General features: G+C 44.4%; 1 protein-coding gene across 1 annotated transcript in view; it reads right to left on the bottom strand.

The window, feature by feature from the left end:
• Slc45a2 (solute carrier family 45 member 2) overlaps nucleotides 1-20193 on the bottom strand; it is a 28384-nt gene that overhangs the window by 5076 nt on the left and 3115 nt on the right. Inside the window, exons 3-5 of the mRNA XM_052160105.1 lie at nucleotides 11697-12022; nucleotides 2975-3118; nucleotides 1834-1957 (exon numbers count right to left, since the gene is read on the bottom strand). Of these exons, the coding sequence (XP_052016065.1) occupies nucleotides 1834-1957; nucleotides 2975-3118; nucleotides 11697-12022 (594 nt within the window). The remainder of the gene's footprint in view (nucleotides 1-1833; nucleotides 1958-2974; nucleotides 3119-11696; nucleotides 12023-20193) is intronic.

A 20193-nucleotide genomic window follows, 5' to 3' on the forward strand; every position in this document is an offset into this window, starting at 1 on the left:
AGTTAGGTTAGGGATATTAAAACAGCCAAGCTTCCCAGAGTGACCCAAGTCATTACTAGCTTCTTAGCCCCAACCTGGAACAGTCTGTCCAGGTAAAAGAGATGTGAGGTTCTCTTGAGACATTTCCCTGTCGATCCTACAAAAGCTGAGGAGGAGATCCCACTGGTGGGGACACCACTGGCTCCTCTGCTGAGGCAAGTCTCTTAATTGCTTATCATCTCAGCCTCCTTACCTGAAAAACAGGAATAAAATATAGTTCTTTATAGTGGAGGCTGTTAGTCAGAATCAAATGTGGCAAAACATAAAAAAAAAAAAAAAAATCACCCAGCCCAATATTGGGCACACAGGTGATCTCCAGTTAGTGTGGCTACTGCTTGCTACTTTACTGACTTCAGGAAGGACAAGGGCGGTTAACGGTGACCTTGCTTCTCCTCTAAGCACATATTTGCACACACGTATAAGGAAAGAGCTAGCTCCTCTACTTTAGTCTGTTGGGTCCTGTGAACCAGAGAATTAGTGGTGCATGCTTGAGATGTGCCCACGGAGCAGGAAAGGTTACTTAGCCGCTGGAGTTATTACTGGACTTACACGGCACAGACAAGGAATAGAATCTGCATTGCGTTTGAATCAATTATGAAACGAAACACCGTCTCAGGTCATGGGATGGAAGACAAGCTGCAGAAATGACAAGCAGACAGCATTGCTTCCCGTTAGAAATGTGTCCCGCGTCTGGAGTGCTGCTGCTGAGGTTGGAGGACGGGAGCAGGGCAGAGCTAGGTCAGATTCATAGCAACCCTTGACAAACTTGCTCGGCTCATGATTGATTCGTATGCAGAACATTCAGTCTATGGTGTCTTACTGCTCAAAAGATATCATCAATGCGTAGCTCTTATCTGGGTATGTAGGCAAACCAACGAAAGAAAAGGAGAGATTTGGACACATCTGTATCAACCCTTTGAGGTCTGGTGAAAACTGCTTCATTTGTGGAGAGAGGCCAATACATTTCAAGAACTAAATTCCCTTCCCTCTGCTGCCCATGACACCCGGAGTTGGCCACGCCCTCACCTCAGCAGTGCTGTCTTGTCGGTAGGAAATAATGACTGAGTTGAATTTTGGGCATGAATACTCGTATAGGACAGGGAGGTCAGCTCCATCTCAGTGCTCAGCGTTACCGTAGTAACTGCTAGAGGGCTGTTTCTGGACTGTGCAGATGGAGTTCTCTACCACTATTCCCTACCAGGGCATCTGGGTTGCCCTGTGGCAGTCTATGTAGCTGGAGATGCTAGGTCTTCATGTGATGCTGGGTGATTGACGACAAAGAGTAACAGCGTGCCCTGAGGCAAAGTGAACGGTGGCTTCTGCCAAGGGTGGGTGAAGGAGCAGGAGGGATACTTGCATAATATTGTAAAGGAAGCACAATTTACGGTAGCTATGGGAGGAACTGGGAATCATCCACAAATTTGCTAAATCGTCTATGAAATCTACAAGACACCCATGAAGCACTCTTGCTCTAGCACAACAGGATGCTCCTGGGTTCCACATCTCATCTATTCAATATTTCACTATCTTAGTCACAAAATTCCCTTTTATTTTCTAGCACCCGTTCATCAGAAACCCATTGGTTACAGGCACAATTCAGGGAAAATGACTTCCAGAATTGACTATGAAAGATGAGCCTTTGTGCGATCCTCTGAAGGAATAGTTCTTCCTTGGTCCTCTTAAGATGATCAAGAATCCAGTCTTTTAAAGAGAAGGAAGTCGATTGCGGGATATAAAATCTGGGTCCTGCTGTTAGCCATTTGAAGACACCCTTGGGAGACGTGGAAAACTTACAAGAATAAACTGAAGAAAACACAGAGTTGATGCACAAGCCCCAACATCCGACCTCGACTCCTCTTTCATAGATGAGAAACTCCGTGGAGTTGTGTGCGCCGTAGGGATCCCCGTGGTATACGATCTGAAAGAGAGCGTCCATCGGTGATTGTGTAACAGGCAGTGAGGTGGGCAGCTCTCCTCAGGCTTCTCCACCCTTGGGGGAAGGAGGTGCTTCCCGGGGACAGCACTAGGCCTCGCCTTCCATCTACGCAACCTCCATCGAGTGTCTTCATCATGTACAGCCTCTATGCATCTGAGGCAGGACTTTACAGGTTCGTTTTTCTACCAACCCTCTCCACCCTTCCAACCCCTCAACACTAGGTAGGAGAGAAAGAAGGAAGGCTAAAGCGAAAAGGGGGCATTGATAGCACACTAGACTACTTCGTCTGCTGATCAGGATCACTGAGTTCCTTGGGGGCAAGTTTGATCATCTCTATCGGGATATTCAGTTTCTTTTGCTCCGCTCTTTGTGCGTGGCCACGTGACAAATCACAATACTGGCAACCATTAAGCAGCACCCGCTGGCTGCAGCACCACAGCCCCTCTGGGGGGCTCTAGCATTTATTTACCCTTTCAAGAGTCCCCAGAATTCCAAACTTGCAGAAACTAGCTGCAGCTGGCAAAAAAAAAAAAAAAAAAAAAAAAAAAAAAAAAAAAAAAAATCACACCCCCTCCTAGAGCACAAGGCAAATCACAGGCAGCTGCCGCCCGAGGACAATCTAAAGCAGTTCCAGCAGTTCCACATCCCACACCTGGGATTAAAACAAAAACACATTCCCACACCATTTCTGTGCTTTTGCAAGAAGCCAAAATTCTTACTACATGCACCAAATATAAATAACGTTTTTCTGGAGTGATGTTAATGGTCCCCCTGTCAAGATAACACCTGGCCCCGGATGATTTAGTACCGTTTTCTGGTACTGCTAACAGACTTGCAAAGTAACCTCAGGGCAAGTCATTGCTGTTCCCACTTAGGAGTCTTTCTTGCCCCGTCTTATCCCTAAAACTCACCCTTCAAGTCCAGGCTGCATGCCCCCTTTAGTGAGGCTTGCCAGATAAGGGGGACTCTGATGAGTGTGTGGGCATATACATCCGTTACCTGTCCCATGAAATCTGTGAAGAAGAGCATGTTTGACAGGAAGGCGGTCCATCCAATGAGGTGGCTGATGCAAAGGCAGCGGTAATGCGACGGCATGGTCACTAGCGCCCGAAGCAGCGACTTCATCGACATTGTCTTCTGATTCTGGTAAAAGAGCACAGGTGTTCAGTGTAGGTGCGCAGCCATCAGCAGAGTCATACTACACACTACAGCTCTGTCACTTGTCAATCATATGATGTCACACATTGGTTTCCACGGGACAAATTCATTGATAATATGGTGTTTAAAATGAATGACTGCTTAGCAGTCATGGGCCCTTTAACAACTTTCATCACCTAAGGGTGGAGAATTTTGGAAAGGAGCTATACTCAGCCCAAGACGTAGAAACAGCTAGCACTCTGTCTTTAAATCGTATTCCTATAAGAGGTCAAGGCTCGCAGGTCTAAACAATCCCTCAGGTAAGCATTATCCTTAGAGCATGGAAGGCTCATTCAAGATAGAGTTCATGATCTCTTGTCTCGATGGAACCCAGACTTAGGTTCTGCTACATGTAGAGAGAGGAACCTGGGAAATAAAATTAAGGTTACTAGTCAGTGGACCTTGAAGGACCACTAGCAAGGTCAGCTGAGCCACACAGGCCCTTTAGAAAGCAGGTGTGTCCCGGCTGAGAGCAGAATTCAGGGCAACTTAAGCCTAAGGGTCCCCGCCTTTGGAAACAGGAGGAGCCACACCGGAAAGGAACCAGAGCGATCCCTCAGCGCTTAAGCAGCTCCCGGACAGGACAGTAGCCCACAAGGAAGCAGGAGCCTTACTCTGAACCGCAAGGAACTGGACTCTGCCAAGGACCTGAATGAGCTTGAAGACAGGTTCTGTCCGGCTGGACCCCGGTGAGACGACAGCACTGTTGACGTCATGACTGCAGCGATGCAGGACTGGGACCCGAGAACCCACCGGAGCCCACCAACACTTGTGACCGCTACAGCTGTGTGATGATTGACAGACGTTGCTTTAAGCTGCTACATTTGTAGTAACGTGTGAGGAAACTAACACAGATTGCTAATCAACTCCCTGCCCTTGGGTAGGGGCCTGCTCTCCGGTAACTTCCCCAGCTGTTGCCAAGGATGGAAATAAGTGAGTTTTGCATTGAGTTAAAAATGTGTGTAAACAGACACATATACAAGATGAATACACATCCTCCAAATTCCTCAGTTTAGATTCATACATTAGCATCAGGGGATTATTATTATTGTTGTTGTTGTTGTTATTATTATTATTATTTATTATTATTTCTCAGTAAGCTTGAGAGAGCTAGAAATTGTAAAATATCCACAAAACTGAAAACAGAAAATGTCTTTCGCTTCTTGTCATGTAAGAGAATAAAGAAACTGTGGAACAATAAGCAGTCAGCCTCCCTAAGGACAAAGAAAATATGAATGTCATCTGAGGTGGCTGATGGTTCTTTCTTCTTGGTGGTTTTAAAAGTCTGAGTCTTGGTATAAGGAAATTGAGACCTAATTAGAAGAGTTATCAGACAGTATCCTGAGACTGTTTTTAGTATAATAACATCGTTTTATAACTCAAAGCTATCCTGATATTTTTCCTTTGATGAAGAAATCCGATTTAATAATTTTAGGTTCATCCCATAATTGACACTTTCGGCTTCATTGTCTTTGTTTCTGTTTTCTGTTTTGAGACAGATCTCATGTAGCTCAGGCTGGCCTTGCTTTTGCCACATAGCCCAGGTTTACCTTCTTGAGCTCCCAGTCTTCTTGCCTTCCCCTGCAGAGTGCGGGGATAACAGACCATGCACCACCACCACACCCAGCTAACTTTCTCCATCTTGCAATATTTGACCCATGGATGGCGAATATATTAGCCTCCTTATACTTAATTAGTATCAAAATATATGTACTCTCTTCTCTTATAGTTAGGGTAAATGTCAATACTCTGCATGCAGAATGCAATATCTAAAAACAAAGGTGATTTTAACAACTGTGCGAAATTACTTCTAGGAGAACGTAGATATTGTCCAGGGAATGGCAGCTGATTTTCTTGCTTCAAACTAAGAGCTTTCTCTGCATTTTATTTCTCCTTCCCACAAAATTGCATGATCAGGAGAATAAACCCAGCAAACATGAATTCTGCCTCCTTGCAAATATTAACGTATCCCTCTGCCTTCTACATAATTTTCAGCCTGCTTCATTGTTAACCTAATTTCTCTTCCCTTCCAAACACATAAATGTGAGCTTTCAATTTGAGCTTAGAATTTCTGTAAAAGGTGGGGATATAAATATTCAGCATTTTAACTGAGGATGAAAATTCAGCTGGCATCTTACCCCTGACTCATCAGTTCCCTGGGAGAACCCCTTGCAATGGGTTCGAGCCCCTGGGAGTTATCTTACTGCACAGTTGACAGAGAACTGATGGATCTGTGAGGGGACAAATCTCAGAATCCTCAGGAGGAAGAAACACAAAAGTATGCTCTGAAGAAGACGCAAATGCTGGGAAGGAAAACTCTTTGGCATGCGGGGTTGGGAGATGAGTTTTTATGTAATCTTGGTTTGGAGACAATGACTGTGAGAAAGTATAGCGACTTTAGTCTTGGTTTTGATCCCAGCCCTGAGGTGCACAGCTGGAGGCCTCCCTATATGTGCAGAGAAGTACCACACACTTAGCTCTGAGCCCTTGACGCCTCTCTCTGCATCTTATTCTTAATTTGTTTCTTTTACAATGCTTTTTCTTTTTTATAGCTTTGTACACTTTAGTATATTTTTTTCTTTGTTTTTTGAAACAGGGTCTTATAGTAGCTTCCGCCTGACCTGGAACTGATATCTAGACCTGGATGGACTTGAACTCATGGAAAGCCAAATTCCTCTGCCTCTGGTGGGCTGGGATTAAAGCCACCACATCTGGCTTAGTTTATCTCTTAAAGCAGACAATGAAAAGGATTCTTATTCTAAATCATGTGTGACACATATTGCTATTGTCTGCTTCATTTGTTTTCTTGTTATTCAACTGAAAGATACTGTTTGAGATGTTTCACAAGATGTTTTGGAATGTGTATATGTTGTGGAATGATGACATAGGACTAACAGAAGTCACATCTCCCACTGCCCCACTCTTTCCCTCCCTTTCTCCTTCCTTCCCTCCCCCGTCCCCATCCTTCCCTGCCTCCTTCTCCCCCCTCTCCAAAACACACATATGAAAATCAACACCAATAGGATAAAAAATAACAAAGCAAAGCAAAATAAAACAAAAAGTCCCTCTCCCTGCCCCATACACACAGACAAAAACCGAAGCCAACACAGCAGCAGAAGCCTTGAGGTTCCTCGTTCACTTGCTGGTTCCTTTTGGATATTAACTGCTCCCCAGAGCATAGTTTGCAAATTCGCTGTCCTATTCCACACCACGCCCATTCACTCTGTTGATAGCTTCCTTTGCTGAACAGAGATCCTTCAGCGCCACGCAGCCCGGTGTTCCTATCTTCCTTTGGACTGTGGAGCGATAAACTGTGAACCTCTATTCCTAGATAAATGTCACACCTCTCCCTAGAGCTAGGTCTTTAATTGATGATCTAGCTTTGTTCTTCCCTGTGCGCATACACACACTCTCCAGCCTTCATCATTGAAGACTGTCTTTTTCTCCACTGGTTGTTTGGCTGCTTTTTCTTTTCCTTTTCCTTTTCTTTTATTTATTTATTTATTTATTTATTTGCCATTGATCAAATTTGAGGATTAATTCTTGGTTGTTGACTCTATTCCATTGACGCATGTGCTGGTTTTCATGCCTGTACCATTCTTTGTTAATTATATAGCTTTGTGGTAAAGAAATAAATAAATGCCCCTAGCTTTGTTATTTTTGTTCAAGCTTTGGATATCTGTGGTCTTCATGGTTTTATATAGATTTAAAGGTTTTCTCTTTCTATTTCTGTGAAAAAAAAGTTATTGGAATTTTGATAGAGATGGCATTGAATCTGTAGATTGCCTTGAGTGATACGGATATTTAATAATGTTAATTCTCTTAATTTCCATTTAATTATGTTTTTGATACCTTTATAGTTTTTAATTATGGATGCTGGCTAAACTTATTCTTAAGTATTTTTGTAGCTATTGTAAATAGAATTTAGTTTTAGATAGTATCTGAAACCGGTTTGCTTTCTATTGCTGTGTTAAAACACCATGACCAAAAGTAACTTGAAGTGTTGGCTGGTTTTATGTCAACTTGACACAGGCTACAGTCATCTGAAAGGAGGAAACTTCAATAAAGACAATGCTTCTGTAAGAACTAGTAGAGCATTTTCTTCATTAGTAGTTTGTGCAGGAGGGCCAGTCCATTGTGGGTGGTGCTATTCTTGGGCTGGGCTGGCCCTAGGTTCTATAAAGAAACAGGCTGAGCAAGCCATGATGAGCAAATAAGTAGCTTCCCACCCCACCCCCACCCCATGGCCTCTGCATCAGCTTGTCTCTAGGCTCCTGCCCTACTTGAGTTCTAGTCCTGACTTCAGTTATAGACTATGATATGGAAATGCGAACCAAATAAACTCTCTCTTCCCCAACTTGCTTTTGGTCATGGTAGTTCATCATACCATAGTAACCCTATCTAAGACACTTAGGGGAAATGGTTAATTTGGCTTATATATCCCAGTCACAAGCCATCATAATGGGAAGGCCGGCACTCAAGGCAGAACCGGGAGGCAGGAACTGGAGCAGAAACTGGAGCAGAGGCAATGGAATATGACTGATTACTGGCTTGGTCCCCTGCTTTCTCATACAACCCAGGACCACCTACTGGGGACGGCACCACCCACAGTGAGGTAGGCCCTCCCACATTAATCATTACTCCAGAAAATGCCCCTGCAGACTTCCTCGCAGATCATTCTGATTAAAGCATTTTCTCAGTTAGGGTCTGTCTTCCCGGAAGACCCTAGCTTGTGTGAGGAAAGATTAACCAGCACAATTTGCTGTAAAAGTATACCAATATGCTGATTTTTTTTATATCCTTACATTTATTTAATTTGCATTTTGGATCTAACAGATTTTGAATTGACTTTTAAGAGTTTTATAAATATAATACCTTACCCTCAGCAAACAGACAATTCAAGCTCTTTGTTTCCACTTGAACTTTTCTCTTCAGTGATTCCTCTATGTGATCACTGTGTTCAGTGATTGTCAGTAGCTATGTCACATAGAACTGACAGTAGATCCTTAGCACAAGATTCTAAGATTTGGTTTGCACCTTCTTAATGGTGTTTTGCCTGCATGTATGTCTGTGTGAAGGTGTAAGATCCCCTGAAACTGGAGTTACAAACTGAAGTGAGCTTCCATGTAGGTGCTGGGAATTGAACCTGGATCCTCTGGAAGAGCAGCCATCTCTCCAGCCTCTACAAAGAGTTTTTCATCATTAAAAGATGTCGAATTTTGTCTAATGCTATCCGTACATTTCTTTAGATAATCACACGGTATTATCCCGTTGCTATTAATTTGATAAATTGTGCCACATTTATTGACTTATACATCATAAATACTCTTTGCATTCTAGGAGATCTCCCTTGATCACGGTAGACAATCCTTTGAAACTGTTGCTGTATTTGGTTTGCTAGCATTCTGTTGAGGGTCTCTGCATCAGCGCTTAGCAAGTATGTGGGCTTGTGAATCTTTCATTGTTTTGCTGCCAGTGTCTGTCTTTGGTGTCAGCATAATTATAATTTCATAGATGTGTTTGGAAGTGTTCCCTCCTTTTGGATTTCTTTAAAAGACCTTGAAAAGTATTGGCATTAGTTATTTACATGCTCGGTAGACTTCAATAGAATTTTGCTCAGCTGTAAACACAGCGTGAGGTATTTTCACATTTCTTATAATCTCTTCTATTGGTTGCTTAGAGGAATGCTATTGAATGTCCATATATTTGTGGATAATTTGACGTTTTCTGTATCATTCACTTCTCGTTCTGCAGTGCTGTGGTGGGGAAGGCCCTCCAGGTCACGGGTTTTCCTTATTCTTTTCTCATATATTACATCCCAACTGCAGTTTCCCTCCCTCCCTCCCTTCTTCTCAGTCCTCCCTCTCCTGCTCCCCATGATCTCTCTTCCATTTCCCTTCAGAGAGAGAGAGAGGAGAGAGAGAGAGAGAGAGAGAGAGAGAGAGAGAGCAGGAGCAGGGTTCTCCACTGAACATGGCATCTCAAGTTACAATAAGACTAGGAACAAACCCTCGAATTAAGGCTGGATAAGGCAAGTCAGTGTGAGGAAAAGGATTCCAAGAGAGGGCACGGAGTCAGAGACACTCCCACTCCCACTGTTAGGAGTCTCACGAGAACACCAGGCTAACAACCATAACATATTCACAGAGGGCCTAGTTCAGACCAACGCAGGCTCCGTGATTGTTGCTTCAGTCTCTGTAATTCATTCCTAATATTCTCCATTCTGTTCAATGGAGGAAAGAGTGTGTTCTGACGCCATTAGGTCCATATGGTAAAGCAAGCACAAACCAAATCCTGTGCATCCGTGCTGGTTTTCTCTGGGTAGTCCGTCCACCCTTGCAAGTCTTGCTTCAGTGCCTGTGATCTCTATTGCAGCGTATTCTGTCCCTTCAGATCTGTCAACCGCTGTGCTACTGCTGATAGATGTGTATAAGGTTTATCTTTTGGTGAACTGATCCTTTCATCACGTGCTCTACTAGTAAGTCCTATCCTGTGCCTGTGCTTTATGACTTTGACTGAAAGTCTACTTTACATAAAAGTGGCCACGGTAGAGTCTTTGCACCCTTTTCTCCTGTACACACGAAGGGAATTCTGGCTTTTTGTTGTGTCTTTACTCTATGACATTGCTGTTACCCCCTTCTCTACCAGGAACATTTTCCCCCAGATCTCCACTTCAAATCCTGACCCTCATTCAAAGCACTGGGCCGGGGTGACTTTTTGTTAAGTTCTCAAAGCCTCAATCTCTTTGCTTAAGAACAATTTCTCCCTTTTTGCAGAATTGATTGTAAGTTTTGCTATGAGAATCATTGCCATCATAGAAATCCGCCATTTTGATTCCCTGCTAGTGGACACATGGATGAGTTACCATCTAAGAATTTAACATCCATTCTCGACAATGGTTAGACAAGATGTAAGGTTCTAGTACCAGCTCTTCCCATGAGCCTTGGATGTACTGAGGGCCAGTTTGGCTGAAAAAACCCTCTGACCTGACTGAAGCTCTTAGTACTGTGGTGCAGATGAAAGACAGAGATGCCCCACGCTGTCCCAGTCCCTTCCTCCCCCAGGTGTTTGACCTTTATCTTGATAGGAAGATACTGCTTCCTACTTCCTCTTATTCCTTTGTCTTTCAGGCTGCTTTGCCTCATGAATATGTAATTCTACCTAACACACCCGCCTTTTAGAAAACCTCAATGGAAACATTGCTGTCTGTTTAATGAATAATAATTTGTTTATTAGCAGGCATATATGCTTATATGCTTAATGTGAAGTCTAAAGACTACCTTTCTTTTTTTATATTTTTTGTAAAATCCAATAATTCTGGCAAATATGCTTAGCCAACAGGAGAAGCTAACCTCAGGAGAGCTGTGAAGTTCTGGACCATTTATAGGTCTTGAGAGAGTAGATGACACTCTCTGTTTGTGCTTAGACCACTCTCATTCTCACAGACTCAAAAGAACACCTTACCATCTGCTGGGAACCATTCTGAATAAATTACGTGGGAACTACATGCTATCCCTTGCTGTGGATAAAATTACTTTCTCATTTTACAGAAATGTAAAAGGTCCAGGGTCATACATTTTAAAAGGTAGTAGTACCAGGATTTGACAAATGTCTAAATCTTTAGGCTGCTCTAAAGCCACCCTGTCAATTATTCGCTGAGTGGATAACGCAGGTCAGCCAAGTACAAGACTTTTTTGTGGATCCTTTGTGCTATACCGCAAGAGATGGATATTGAAAGGCAGCTGACAGAAGACTCTGTTTACTGGATCAATCTAATCTGATCTGTCTTTTTATTACAATGAAAAGGTTCTATTCTTGTGCCTTGGAAGCAGTTCTGGCCCCATGTGGCTTTGAGCTTTCAAAATGTGACTATTATAACTAATATAGACTTCATTTCATTTTAATTAATTGTAATTTATGCAGCTTAGTAATTTGTGCAGTTAGTGGCTTCTGTATCAGTCAACATAATCCTAATCTCTTTGCTGACCACTCCTCTCAAACTTTTCTCTGGCAGGTGTGTTTTTGTTGTTTTGGTTTGGTTTGGTTTGGTTTGGTTTGGTTTTTAAGTTGAAACTAATGAGCCTTTTCCCAGCGAACTGAAAATGGATTGAAAGAATTATCCAACCAAGTCATGTTATGCAAATTCATGTCTAATCCAGTCATCAACTCAATGACATTATTACTGGAAGGAACGAAGTTGGAGATTTTAATTCTTATCTAAGAGACTATTTTCTGTGGCCAGAGGGAGGCTGGAGAGTTCTCACATGGTCTAGCTGTTGTGGTTGACATCACCTTCCCAAGTTTGATGCTCTGAAAGGAGTGAGAGGCAAGAGAACCACTGAGGCACAAGGTTCTCACTCCAACAGCTAATGACTGAGGGGGAGGGGTTAAAGGTTCAAATAGGCTTCACAAAACTTCACATCAGACAAACAAACAAGACAGCTTTTCACAAAGAACAAAGAGACTAAGTAAGAACACTTCCCCCATGTGGAGAAAGGGGGGAAAAATAATTTGCAATTTTTACCTGTCCAGAAGGCTTTTTGTTTTTCCCTTCCTGCACTGGCAGCTCTGTGTCTGCACCTCCATTTTTAACTTTCTCAATGGAACCGTATTCACGCATCCCATCTGCGGACAGTGATGGGCCCTGAGGGTCCTGCTGTGAGGGAGGCTCTGTTGCACCATCTCTGAGTGGGGCTTCAGGGATACTGCACAGGTGCGTGATGATGCACAAGGTGAGAACCAGGGCGGAGAAGAAGAACATGACCTGGAATTCCGTGCCCAGCAGCCTTCCCAGTTCTAGATGCATCCAGTCTATGGCACCCAAAACGTAGCCAAGAGCACCTCCAAAACCTAGAAAGCAGAGAGAGAGAGAGAGAGAGAGAGAGAGAGAGAGAGAGAGAGAGAGAGAGAGAGAGAGAGAATGTATTAGCATATTCAGTCAGCCATGTTTGTTTCCCACCCTGCATTTCTGTGGGAAAACTCCCTGAGGAGAGCAGAGACCTCAAGGCAAGAGACTAAGACAGTGTGGGTTCAAGTCCCAGCTCTGCTGTGATCTTAGTCCTGTGTATCTATTATGGGGTAATAACATACAGGTAACCTACCAAGCAGGTCATGATTTGCAGAGGGAAAATGTTCAGTACAGAAGTGAATGCACAACAAGTAAATTACCACTCTTGGAGATCTGTTGCCTTCCCAAACGGCATCCTGTACACTACTTAAAAACAACAAACAAACAAACAGCTCAAATAATTGAGCCAAATGAGTCCATAGAAATCAATTTCTGGCATCAATAAAAAGAAATTATTGTATTATCATTTAGTCAGCATCAAACTTCTTGAGAAGATACAAACTAGCCAGGGATGACTGAAGAACCTTGGTATTTATCTTCATCACATGCTTGCACTTGATAGCTACAGAAATAACAAACATTTAGACATGTTTTTTTTCCTAAGTTTATTGTCATCTTACAGGACTCTAAAGGGAAGGTTTCCTGGTTCTTGCTTTATGTGTGTGGTGTGAATATGCTGTCACTTGAGGGACTCTGAGATGGGACTCATCAAATTCCTCCCGAATTCTGACATTTGAAACACCATCATTAGCGATATGTTCTCTTCTCTTGACTTCCTGCTTTAAATACAAACATCCCTTCTATGAGTAAGAGCTTATACAACTTAGCAACGAAATTGAGTACTGTGACTCAGATATCCCTTCCAGTGCTGATGCTGGTGATTGCTTAAAACCCAAGGCTAGAAGAGAGGCACACCAAGAGATCTGAAAACGCGCAGTAAATGACAGAATTCCAAACACATCCTCTACATATGTCGCAAATTTGGACGGGGGCTGATTCTTCTGTCCAAACCTTTGCAACACCAGCCAGCAGCATGCCTTAGCAAACACAGGTTGTTTGCCTTAGTGGATCGATTTGCAGTTTTACTTGTTGACTGAACTTCCGCCTCAGATAAAGACACCATCCTTATCAACCAGGGGACCTGGAAGAAAACACAGCTCAGAGTTCCCACCCCTGAGGATGGCAGCTAGCTCGGCTGGCAGTGGGATCGCCCACAAGCATGAGAATCGGACGGAGGTCAGATCTCCAGCGCCCACAGGAAGGATCTGGTGCAGCGGCGCGAGCCTGCTCAGTGTGGGGAAGGCAGGCAGACGGCACGGGGCTTGAATCTGCTAAGGGTCCCTGGCCGAGAAGCAGAAAGACAAAGAGTCACACGTGGAAGGAGTGAAGCACGTGGAAAGGCCTTCTATAAGGACAGCCCACTTCATTACGAATCAGTCCGCCTTCCAAGGCTGCAAGGCTCCCCAGGTATTACTAGTAGGGTTGGTAGAATGCGTGCTTTAAGAACACGGCTGTGTATGATTGGCAGTGTTCACGGTGGGTGTTAGTCAACCATTTTGGCAGAGATGGCCCAGAGTCTTGGCAGACTTTCTTGGGGTTGGAGAGTGGGAAATTAGAAGTACATCTCTCTCCTCTCAAGGGACTTGGGAAATCCAACACTAGAAGGAGACCTCGTGAGGCAGTAAGACCTCCGTGAAGGAATGGCTGTGCAGTAAATCCAGACAGATGAGTTTGTCATGTGCCCGGCTCGGTTCCACTTGACACACATTGGCACAGTCAGTCCTCAAGACGGTACTTTGAGGACCAGTCACTATACCCTATGGAGCTGCTACTGGTCATGCATTAGTGCATGAACTAGTGCATGAACCACTGCGCATGGGAGAGAGTCAGGACACAGTCCCTGGGATCTCTTGTTTCATGTTTGGCTGCAGATCAACACAGAACTTCATTTTGTGTTTCTGCTTAAAGATGCTTTTACTATAGTCCATTGAGAGCTCGGCCTCTGTGGACTTAGAAATATCAGACCACATTTGATTACTACACTCAAGTAGTAATCATTTGCGTTTCCTTTGGGATGAGGTCTCCAGCCTTGGAATGGTGATCCTCCTGCCTCTGCCTCTTCAGTGACGAAATGAAAGTCCTGAAACACCACGCTTGCCTAGTTTGGGGTCAATTTAGGCAACAAACGCTCTAATACGGGGCATGAAACTGTGAGGTACATGGCACTAGATATTCGCTAAAAGATCCCTGCTTATAGTATATGAGAAGCAAAACAAGGAGGGTGGATGTGATGGCTCCTTCCTTAAAGACACCTCTCCTATGTTCTGTTTATCAGCCTGGGAACTCAGCCGACAATGTGCAAATTCGCTGAGTCAAATATTCTTCCATTCTGTAAAGGTCTTTGATGTAAATATTGGTATCACAAATGACATTGTGGAGCGGACAAACTTGTGTGTGCAGACTCCAACAACAGGCACTGACTGTGTATATCTTTCTGCATAGGATGCACGGACTTTGAGGCTCAGAGCTGATCTCCCACCATCCCTGTGGGTGATAGAAGAGGAGCTGGTCTGAAGGAAGCTGAGACTCCGTGGTCTGAGGGAGCCTTGTACATAGAACGAATGATGACCGGCGCTGACTGTTCGACCTGACTACTAAGGCGTGGTGGGACTGTGAGCAGCCTACGCCAGTGTGGGCACTTGTCGCTCAACCTATGTACTTTGCCCCCCAAACCTTTGCTTTCTATACCACTAAAGCTTGGATGCAGGCCATGAGGGGGGAGGGGGCATCCCAATCTGATTGAGGCCAAGCTCCCCCTGTCCTGTGGAAAGCCCCTTAACAAAGAGGCAATTAGACTATGTTTGTCTTTCCATCTCTTTCACATCTGTTTAGACAAAAACTCTCATCCAATGTGGTCCTTTGCCAGGTGCTTTCTGCGCTGCACTAGAAAATGTGCGGTAAACCAGTGTCAAAATCACACTGTTCTCACTTAACCAACGTGTAGATAATATGCAATAATGTGTCTTTACCCTAGAGTACACACGCCCCGAGATTGCACGTTCTGTTCCTGATGGACGTCTCTAATTTGTGCTAACATGCCTAATCCACTAATGGTTCCCATAAAAACGTCTGTTGTAATTATCTCATCATTTTTACAGAAGTGAGTCTCTCAATTTAAGCACAGAAAGTGGCTTAACCTATTCAGAAACTCCCTGTTTGCTGACAGGACTCATAAAGCCTGGCTCCGGTTTCTTTTCTTGGTTAAGGATTAGAGATGAGTCTATTTTTGGCTCATTAATCTGACTGGTTCTTAAGCCATCCATGACTACCTACAGTTCATTGTTCAAGTCTACATAACTAATATTTATAACTCTTAAGTGCTAGTGCACCTGGAAGGTGAATGACACTCTTGCGCCCCCTAGTGGTGACCAAGAAGAATGGAGATTGTGTGCTGAGGGGAAAACCCTTTTGAGCCTTTGCAAATCTCAGCCTTGCCCTCTTGCTAGGGCAGCTGCTATAGTGACAGATGCAGACCCAGTAGTTGCATGGGTGCATCTGGACCTCACTTCACCTCACAGACCCATACATTTCCTGGAACCATCCGGAAACCATCTAGGTTCTCCCGGAACCTAGTGGAGGTGAATCTTCCACCTTTTCTTTTCCTAAAGGAAGAGTTCTAAGATACTCAAGAACTATGGAGATGAAAAGTAGAGTCCAACACCGTAATACCTGGTTGGCCCATATGGTAACATTTCCCTCCTTCTCCATGGAATTCCACCCCAAGTCAACAGTTTGTCCAGATTCCTTCTGCTGAATGTTTATGGGAATCCAAATTCCAGATTCCTGGGGTTCAGCTTTAACAGGAATCTGAACCCGGACAGACACCACATCTTTAGAAAACTGTTGTCTTGTTGACTGTTACTCCTCCACCCAGTAGGGTGGCCGTGGGTTCGGTGCTTTACCTCCCAGCAGTGCAACCTAGGCATGTGAAAACAGCTCATAAAAACAGCATGTCTGTCACGTGGACGGTTCCTGAGCCTCTCCCACATTCATGCTCAAGGCGCTGGCTGCAGCTCAATGAAAAAGGAGAGAGATTCCTGCCAGGGAATGAGGACTCAGACAAAAAAATAATATAATATGAGACCATGTGTGTGAGAGCACAGGCTCTGCGGTCAGAACAAGAAGGCTGAGAGGTTGGTACCCAGACTTCCAACACAGAAGAGAGTCTAGGAATGCTCTCTCCTGGGGTCATTGGGACCGGTGACAATGACAAGCATGGAAAGGTATATATAGGGAGCAGAAGGGAGAGAGAGAGAGAGAGAGAGAGAGAGAGAGAGAGAGATCATAGAAGGAAGACAGAATAGTCTTCAGTAGAGGACAGGCGGGGCGGAGGGAAGCTGGGTGATAGGCAACGCAGTACAGTTAGATGCAAAGAATTAAGTCTGATCATCTATAGCACTCCAGCTGCCCACAGTCCAAGCCTGTGTGTGGCTTCGAGTAAAAAGAGAGTTAGAAGGTCCTCAACATATTGAGACAACGATCGTGAAAGGGGGGAATGCTAGTGGGCCTGATTGATCACTGTACACTGTACACTGTACACTGCATGCATTGAAGGCGTCATCACACCAAATCCATAAGGGCGGATGGTAGGAGCTCACTTAGAAACTAAAATAATTAAAGTGAGGGGGGGGGGCGTCCTTGCTTTCCGCTCTGGCTTGTCCTTCCTAAGGTGCCTGAGGGGGAGATGTGAAAGTGTCCCACGGGCACAAACTTCAAAGGGAAGCCAGCTGATGAAACAAGACCGTTAAGCCAACAATTATTCACAAATGAGAAAAAGTTTAAATAGCCCCAAACAGGAAAGGTGGCTCTTTTGTACCGAATGAAAAGTTGGGTTAAAGGAGTTCTATCTGAAACTCTATTTTTAACTCTCTTCTTAGTCTTTAATTGTTTGCCAAACAGAGCATTTTTAGTTTTTACATTAGCATTTTGGGGCCATACTTTGAAGTACTTTTCTGAAGTTAAAAGACACGAGCCTCATGTGTTTGCCCTCTTCCTCTGAAGGACTGTCTCTCCCTGGAGCATCCGTCACAGATACAACTTTCATTGATGGAGTTATGGAGAGAGAACCGAGCACGGGAGTCTTCCCTTTGACTCCACAAACACATCTTCACTCTGCACATGGAACCCTCTGCCAGTCTGTTTGCCATTAACATCGTAGACTCCCAGGTCCAGGAGGAAACAAACTTCAGACATCCTGAGCCTGCGCTGCAGCCAAGGGGAGGCACAATTTTCCAAGGTGCCTGATTCAAGTTTGCCACCAACAGATAGTTTGTACTGCCCAGAACAGTACAGTCTGGAGTTTAACTTAGCACAGAATCTCTGGGTTAGGAACTCTCATCATAAAGACGAAACTTCCTACCAATAAGAATGGATTCGTTAGCTCACTGGGTTCCACAGCCTTAGGTTATCTCTATACTGAGAGATATGTGTATTGAGTGGCTATATGAGTATGCCCCCCAAACCCATCATGACTTCTTCTTCCAAACCCAGGGCTGGAGAGATGACAGTTTTAGTGAAAGAAACAAAAGGTGGAATAAAATTGTTCCCCAGAAGCCAGTGGAAAATTTTCTTTGGAACATACATATTTACACAGACACACAGAAGCAGGCTGGAAAATATTCACAATGAACTCTTTGACACATTTTGCAAAGCATTTAAAACTGATGGTCTAAACAGTTCGGAAACAAATAAAAAGAACTTCAGTTTACTGGGATGGCTAGATCGTGTGAATGTTATGTTTATGGAAATCCAAATGGGCCGTGATATTGAATATGCCTTTGTCAGAAAAATGCTTTGAGTAGAATACTGGAGTCATCTGTTTTATTCAAGGACAGAGCAGAGTGATAAGGCATTGCTTCTGTCTGTGTCTCTCTGTCTCTGTCTCTGTCTCTGTCTCTGTCTCTCTCTCTCTCTCTCTCTCTCTCTCACACACACACACACACACACACACACACTGTATGTGCACTGTTACACAGAACAAGACATGCCACACTTTATGAATGGCCCAGCAGTGATCATTCTGAGCCATGCAGAGTGCCACCATCAAGTACTCAGAGACTTTAGAAACTAGGCTGAGCAGTGGGTGGAACTGCCCTAGAAGAGGAGGGCTTTGAGCTTTCCCTTCTCCTGGGGAATGGACTTGCTTGAAGCTGTCCACAGCGATCTCCCACAGGACCAAACACAAACACCGGAGACACTGCCTGACACCCAGAGCTTGGTCCTTACGATGGGACAAAACAAAGGAAGACAAGGAAATCAAATGTTTCTTTAAGGCCAATACACAGTTAACGTCTGTATTTTATTTAAGCATCGACTTTCTCCTATTTAGTCATAAGTGTTCCTTCTTCCTTAGTAATGGATCCCAATTTGCTCCAGGGAAGTAAGTGTCCCAATCCCCCAAAATGAACAACTACACAAACCCTCCCTTTCCTACCTCAATAACCTACTGGATGATCTAATTATGCACAATGAGAAACAAATAAATGTCTGCGAGGAGTAGAAAGCTCTTTCCTCATTTAAAAAGCCGGTACCTCTTCCCCTTCTTTCTTCCCTGACTCTCTCCACCCTCTCCCACCACACCCCTTCCTCCCACCTCCCCACCCCCTCCTCTTACAAGAAACGTGTTGAAACTATGGCAACTGTCAATGTATCCAAGAGGCAACACACGGACAAAGTAACAAACAAAAGTTAAGTTGGAGCTGTCTGGACTGCTGACCAAACGCCAGCATGTACTCTCTCCCCTAAATTCTTATTGCTTAAGAGGAATAAACCAATATGGGTGTTTGAGCCCCTGTCGTGTGAAAGTTATGATCGGCCCCTTTCCTAAGCTATCCAGGCCTTGAGCACCTGCCACACACAGGAGGACCAGAAGAGTCAGGATGTGGGTAAAATGGAGGGACGCCAATGGGAGTGCAAGCAGCACACGAATATGTACGCCATGCCGTCCATCTCTGCAGCACATCTCTCTCAGCTTCTCTCTCAGGCACACACCCGTAAAATGGGACAGCTCCTTCTTTCGTGAAATGTATGGTACAGATGGCGTGGTTAGAAATGTTCAAAAATAGGAGGCAGAAAAATCACTAAGGCCAAGAAGGAGCTCAGATGGAAACTGCCCTTTGAGAACCAAGTGAGCTTTTACATCAAGCAGTACTAGAGAGTGTCCTCACAGGTGGGCTGAACTCTTCCCTGTCACCAACTGCCATTCCCATCAAAGCCAGGGGAAGCAGGTATTTTAGGAGGTCACAGGGTGACAAATGTCTGCAAGTCAGGAAGAGAGGCTTTCCCAGAACCCATCTCTGTCAACACTTTGACCTTGGACTGCCGTCCTCCATGACTGATGATTACCTTTCCGATAGCCAAGCCAGCCAGGCAGCAGCAGCCGTGTGGCATGGCAGACCACGCTGACCAGCGAACCCACAGTTGCTGTGCACTGACAGACTCGAATGGTGATTCGCAGCCCACCTCTCCTGCTCAAGAAATCCACTCACTAAGCTTCGTGCTTTGATTGTGCTATGGATTGAGTCTAAGACTAAGATAGAAATTAGGCCAAATTGTGATTTAGAAAAGAGTTTGGGACCTTCTCCTTAGGAGGAGGGTGGGAATTTCAGAGTATTTTTCACTTCCAATGAGCCTTCTGAGCGAAAGAAGACCTTGAATCCGGAGACAGAAAGCGGGAGGAACTGGGGTGAGTTGAGGAAGGGAAATAAATATGACCAAAATATGGTGTTTGAAATTCTCAAAGAATAAATTAAGACATCATTAAAATTAAGCATGGAAGCAGGAAAGGGCAGGCCCCCCTTGCATCGTGTTAGTCTCTATTCTGATGTCCAGGGAGGAAACATCTCTGAGGTCCGCACTGGAAACATGGTGAGGTGAGTTGTGGGGTGAACACAGCCTGTGGGTTAGTGCAGTGGCGAGATGGCTCAGTGGTTAAGTGTTTGTTGCGCTTAATGACGAGGGCAAAATTCCCATGGGAGTAGACGCTCAGGTGAGGGAAGGAAGCTGCTGAGGACAGGATGGAGGTGAAGCCGGCATCTCCTCAAACCCTGGCTTTATTCATGGAGCTCAGGGGCCTCCTCTGCCTTCTTTAAAGGTGGTAGCAACAGTGTGCTGC

The sequence above is a fragment of the Apodemus sylvaticus genome, chromosome 16 (genome assembly GCF_947179515.1).
Source record: "Apodemus sylvaticus chromosome 16, mApoSyl1.1, whole genome shotgun sequence".
Lineage (NCBI taxonomy): Eukaryota > Metazoa > Chordata > Mammalia > Rodentia > Muridae > Apodemus > Apodemus sylvaticus.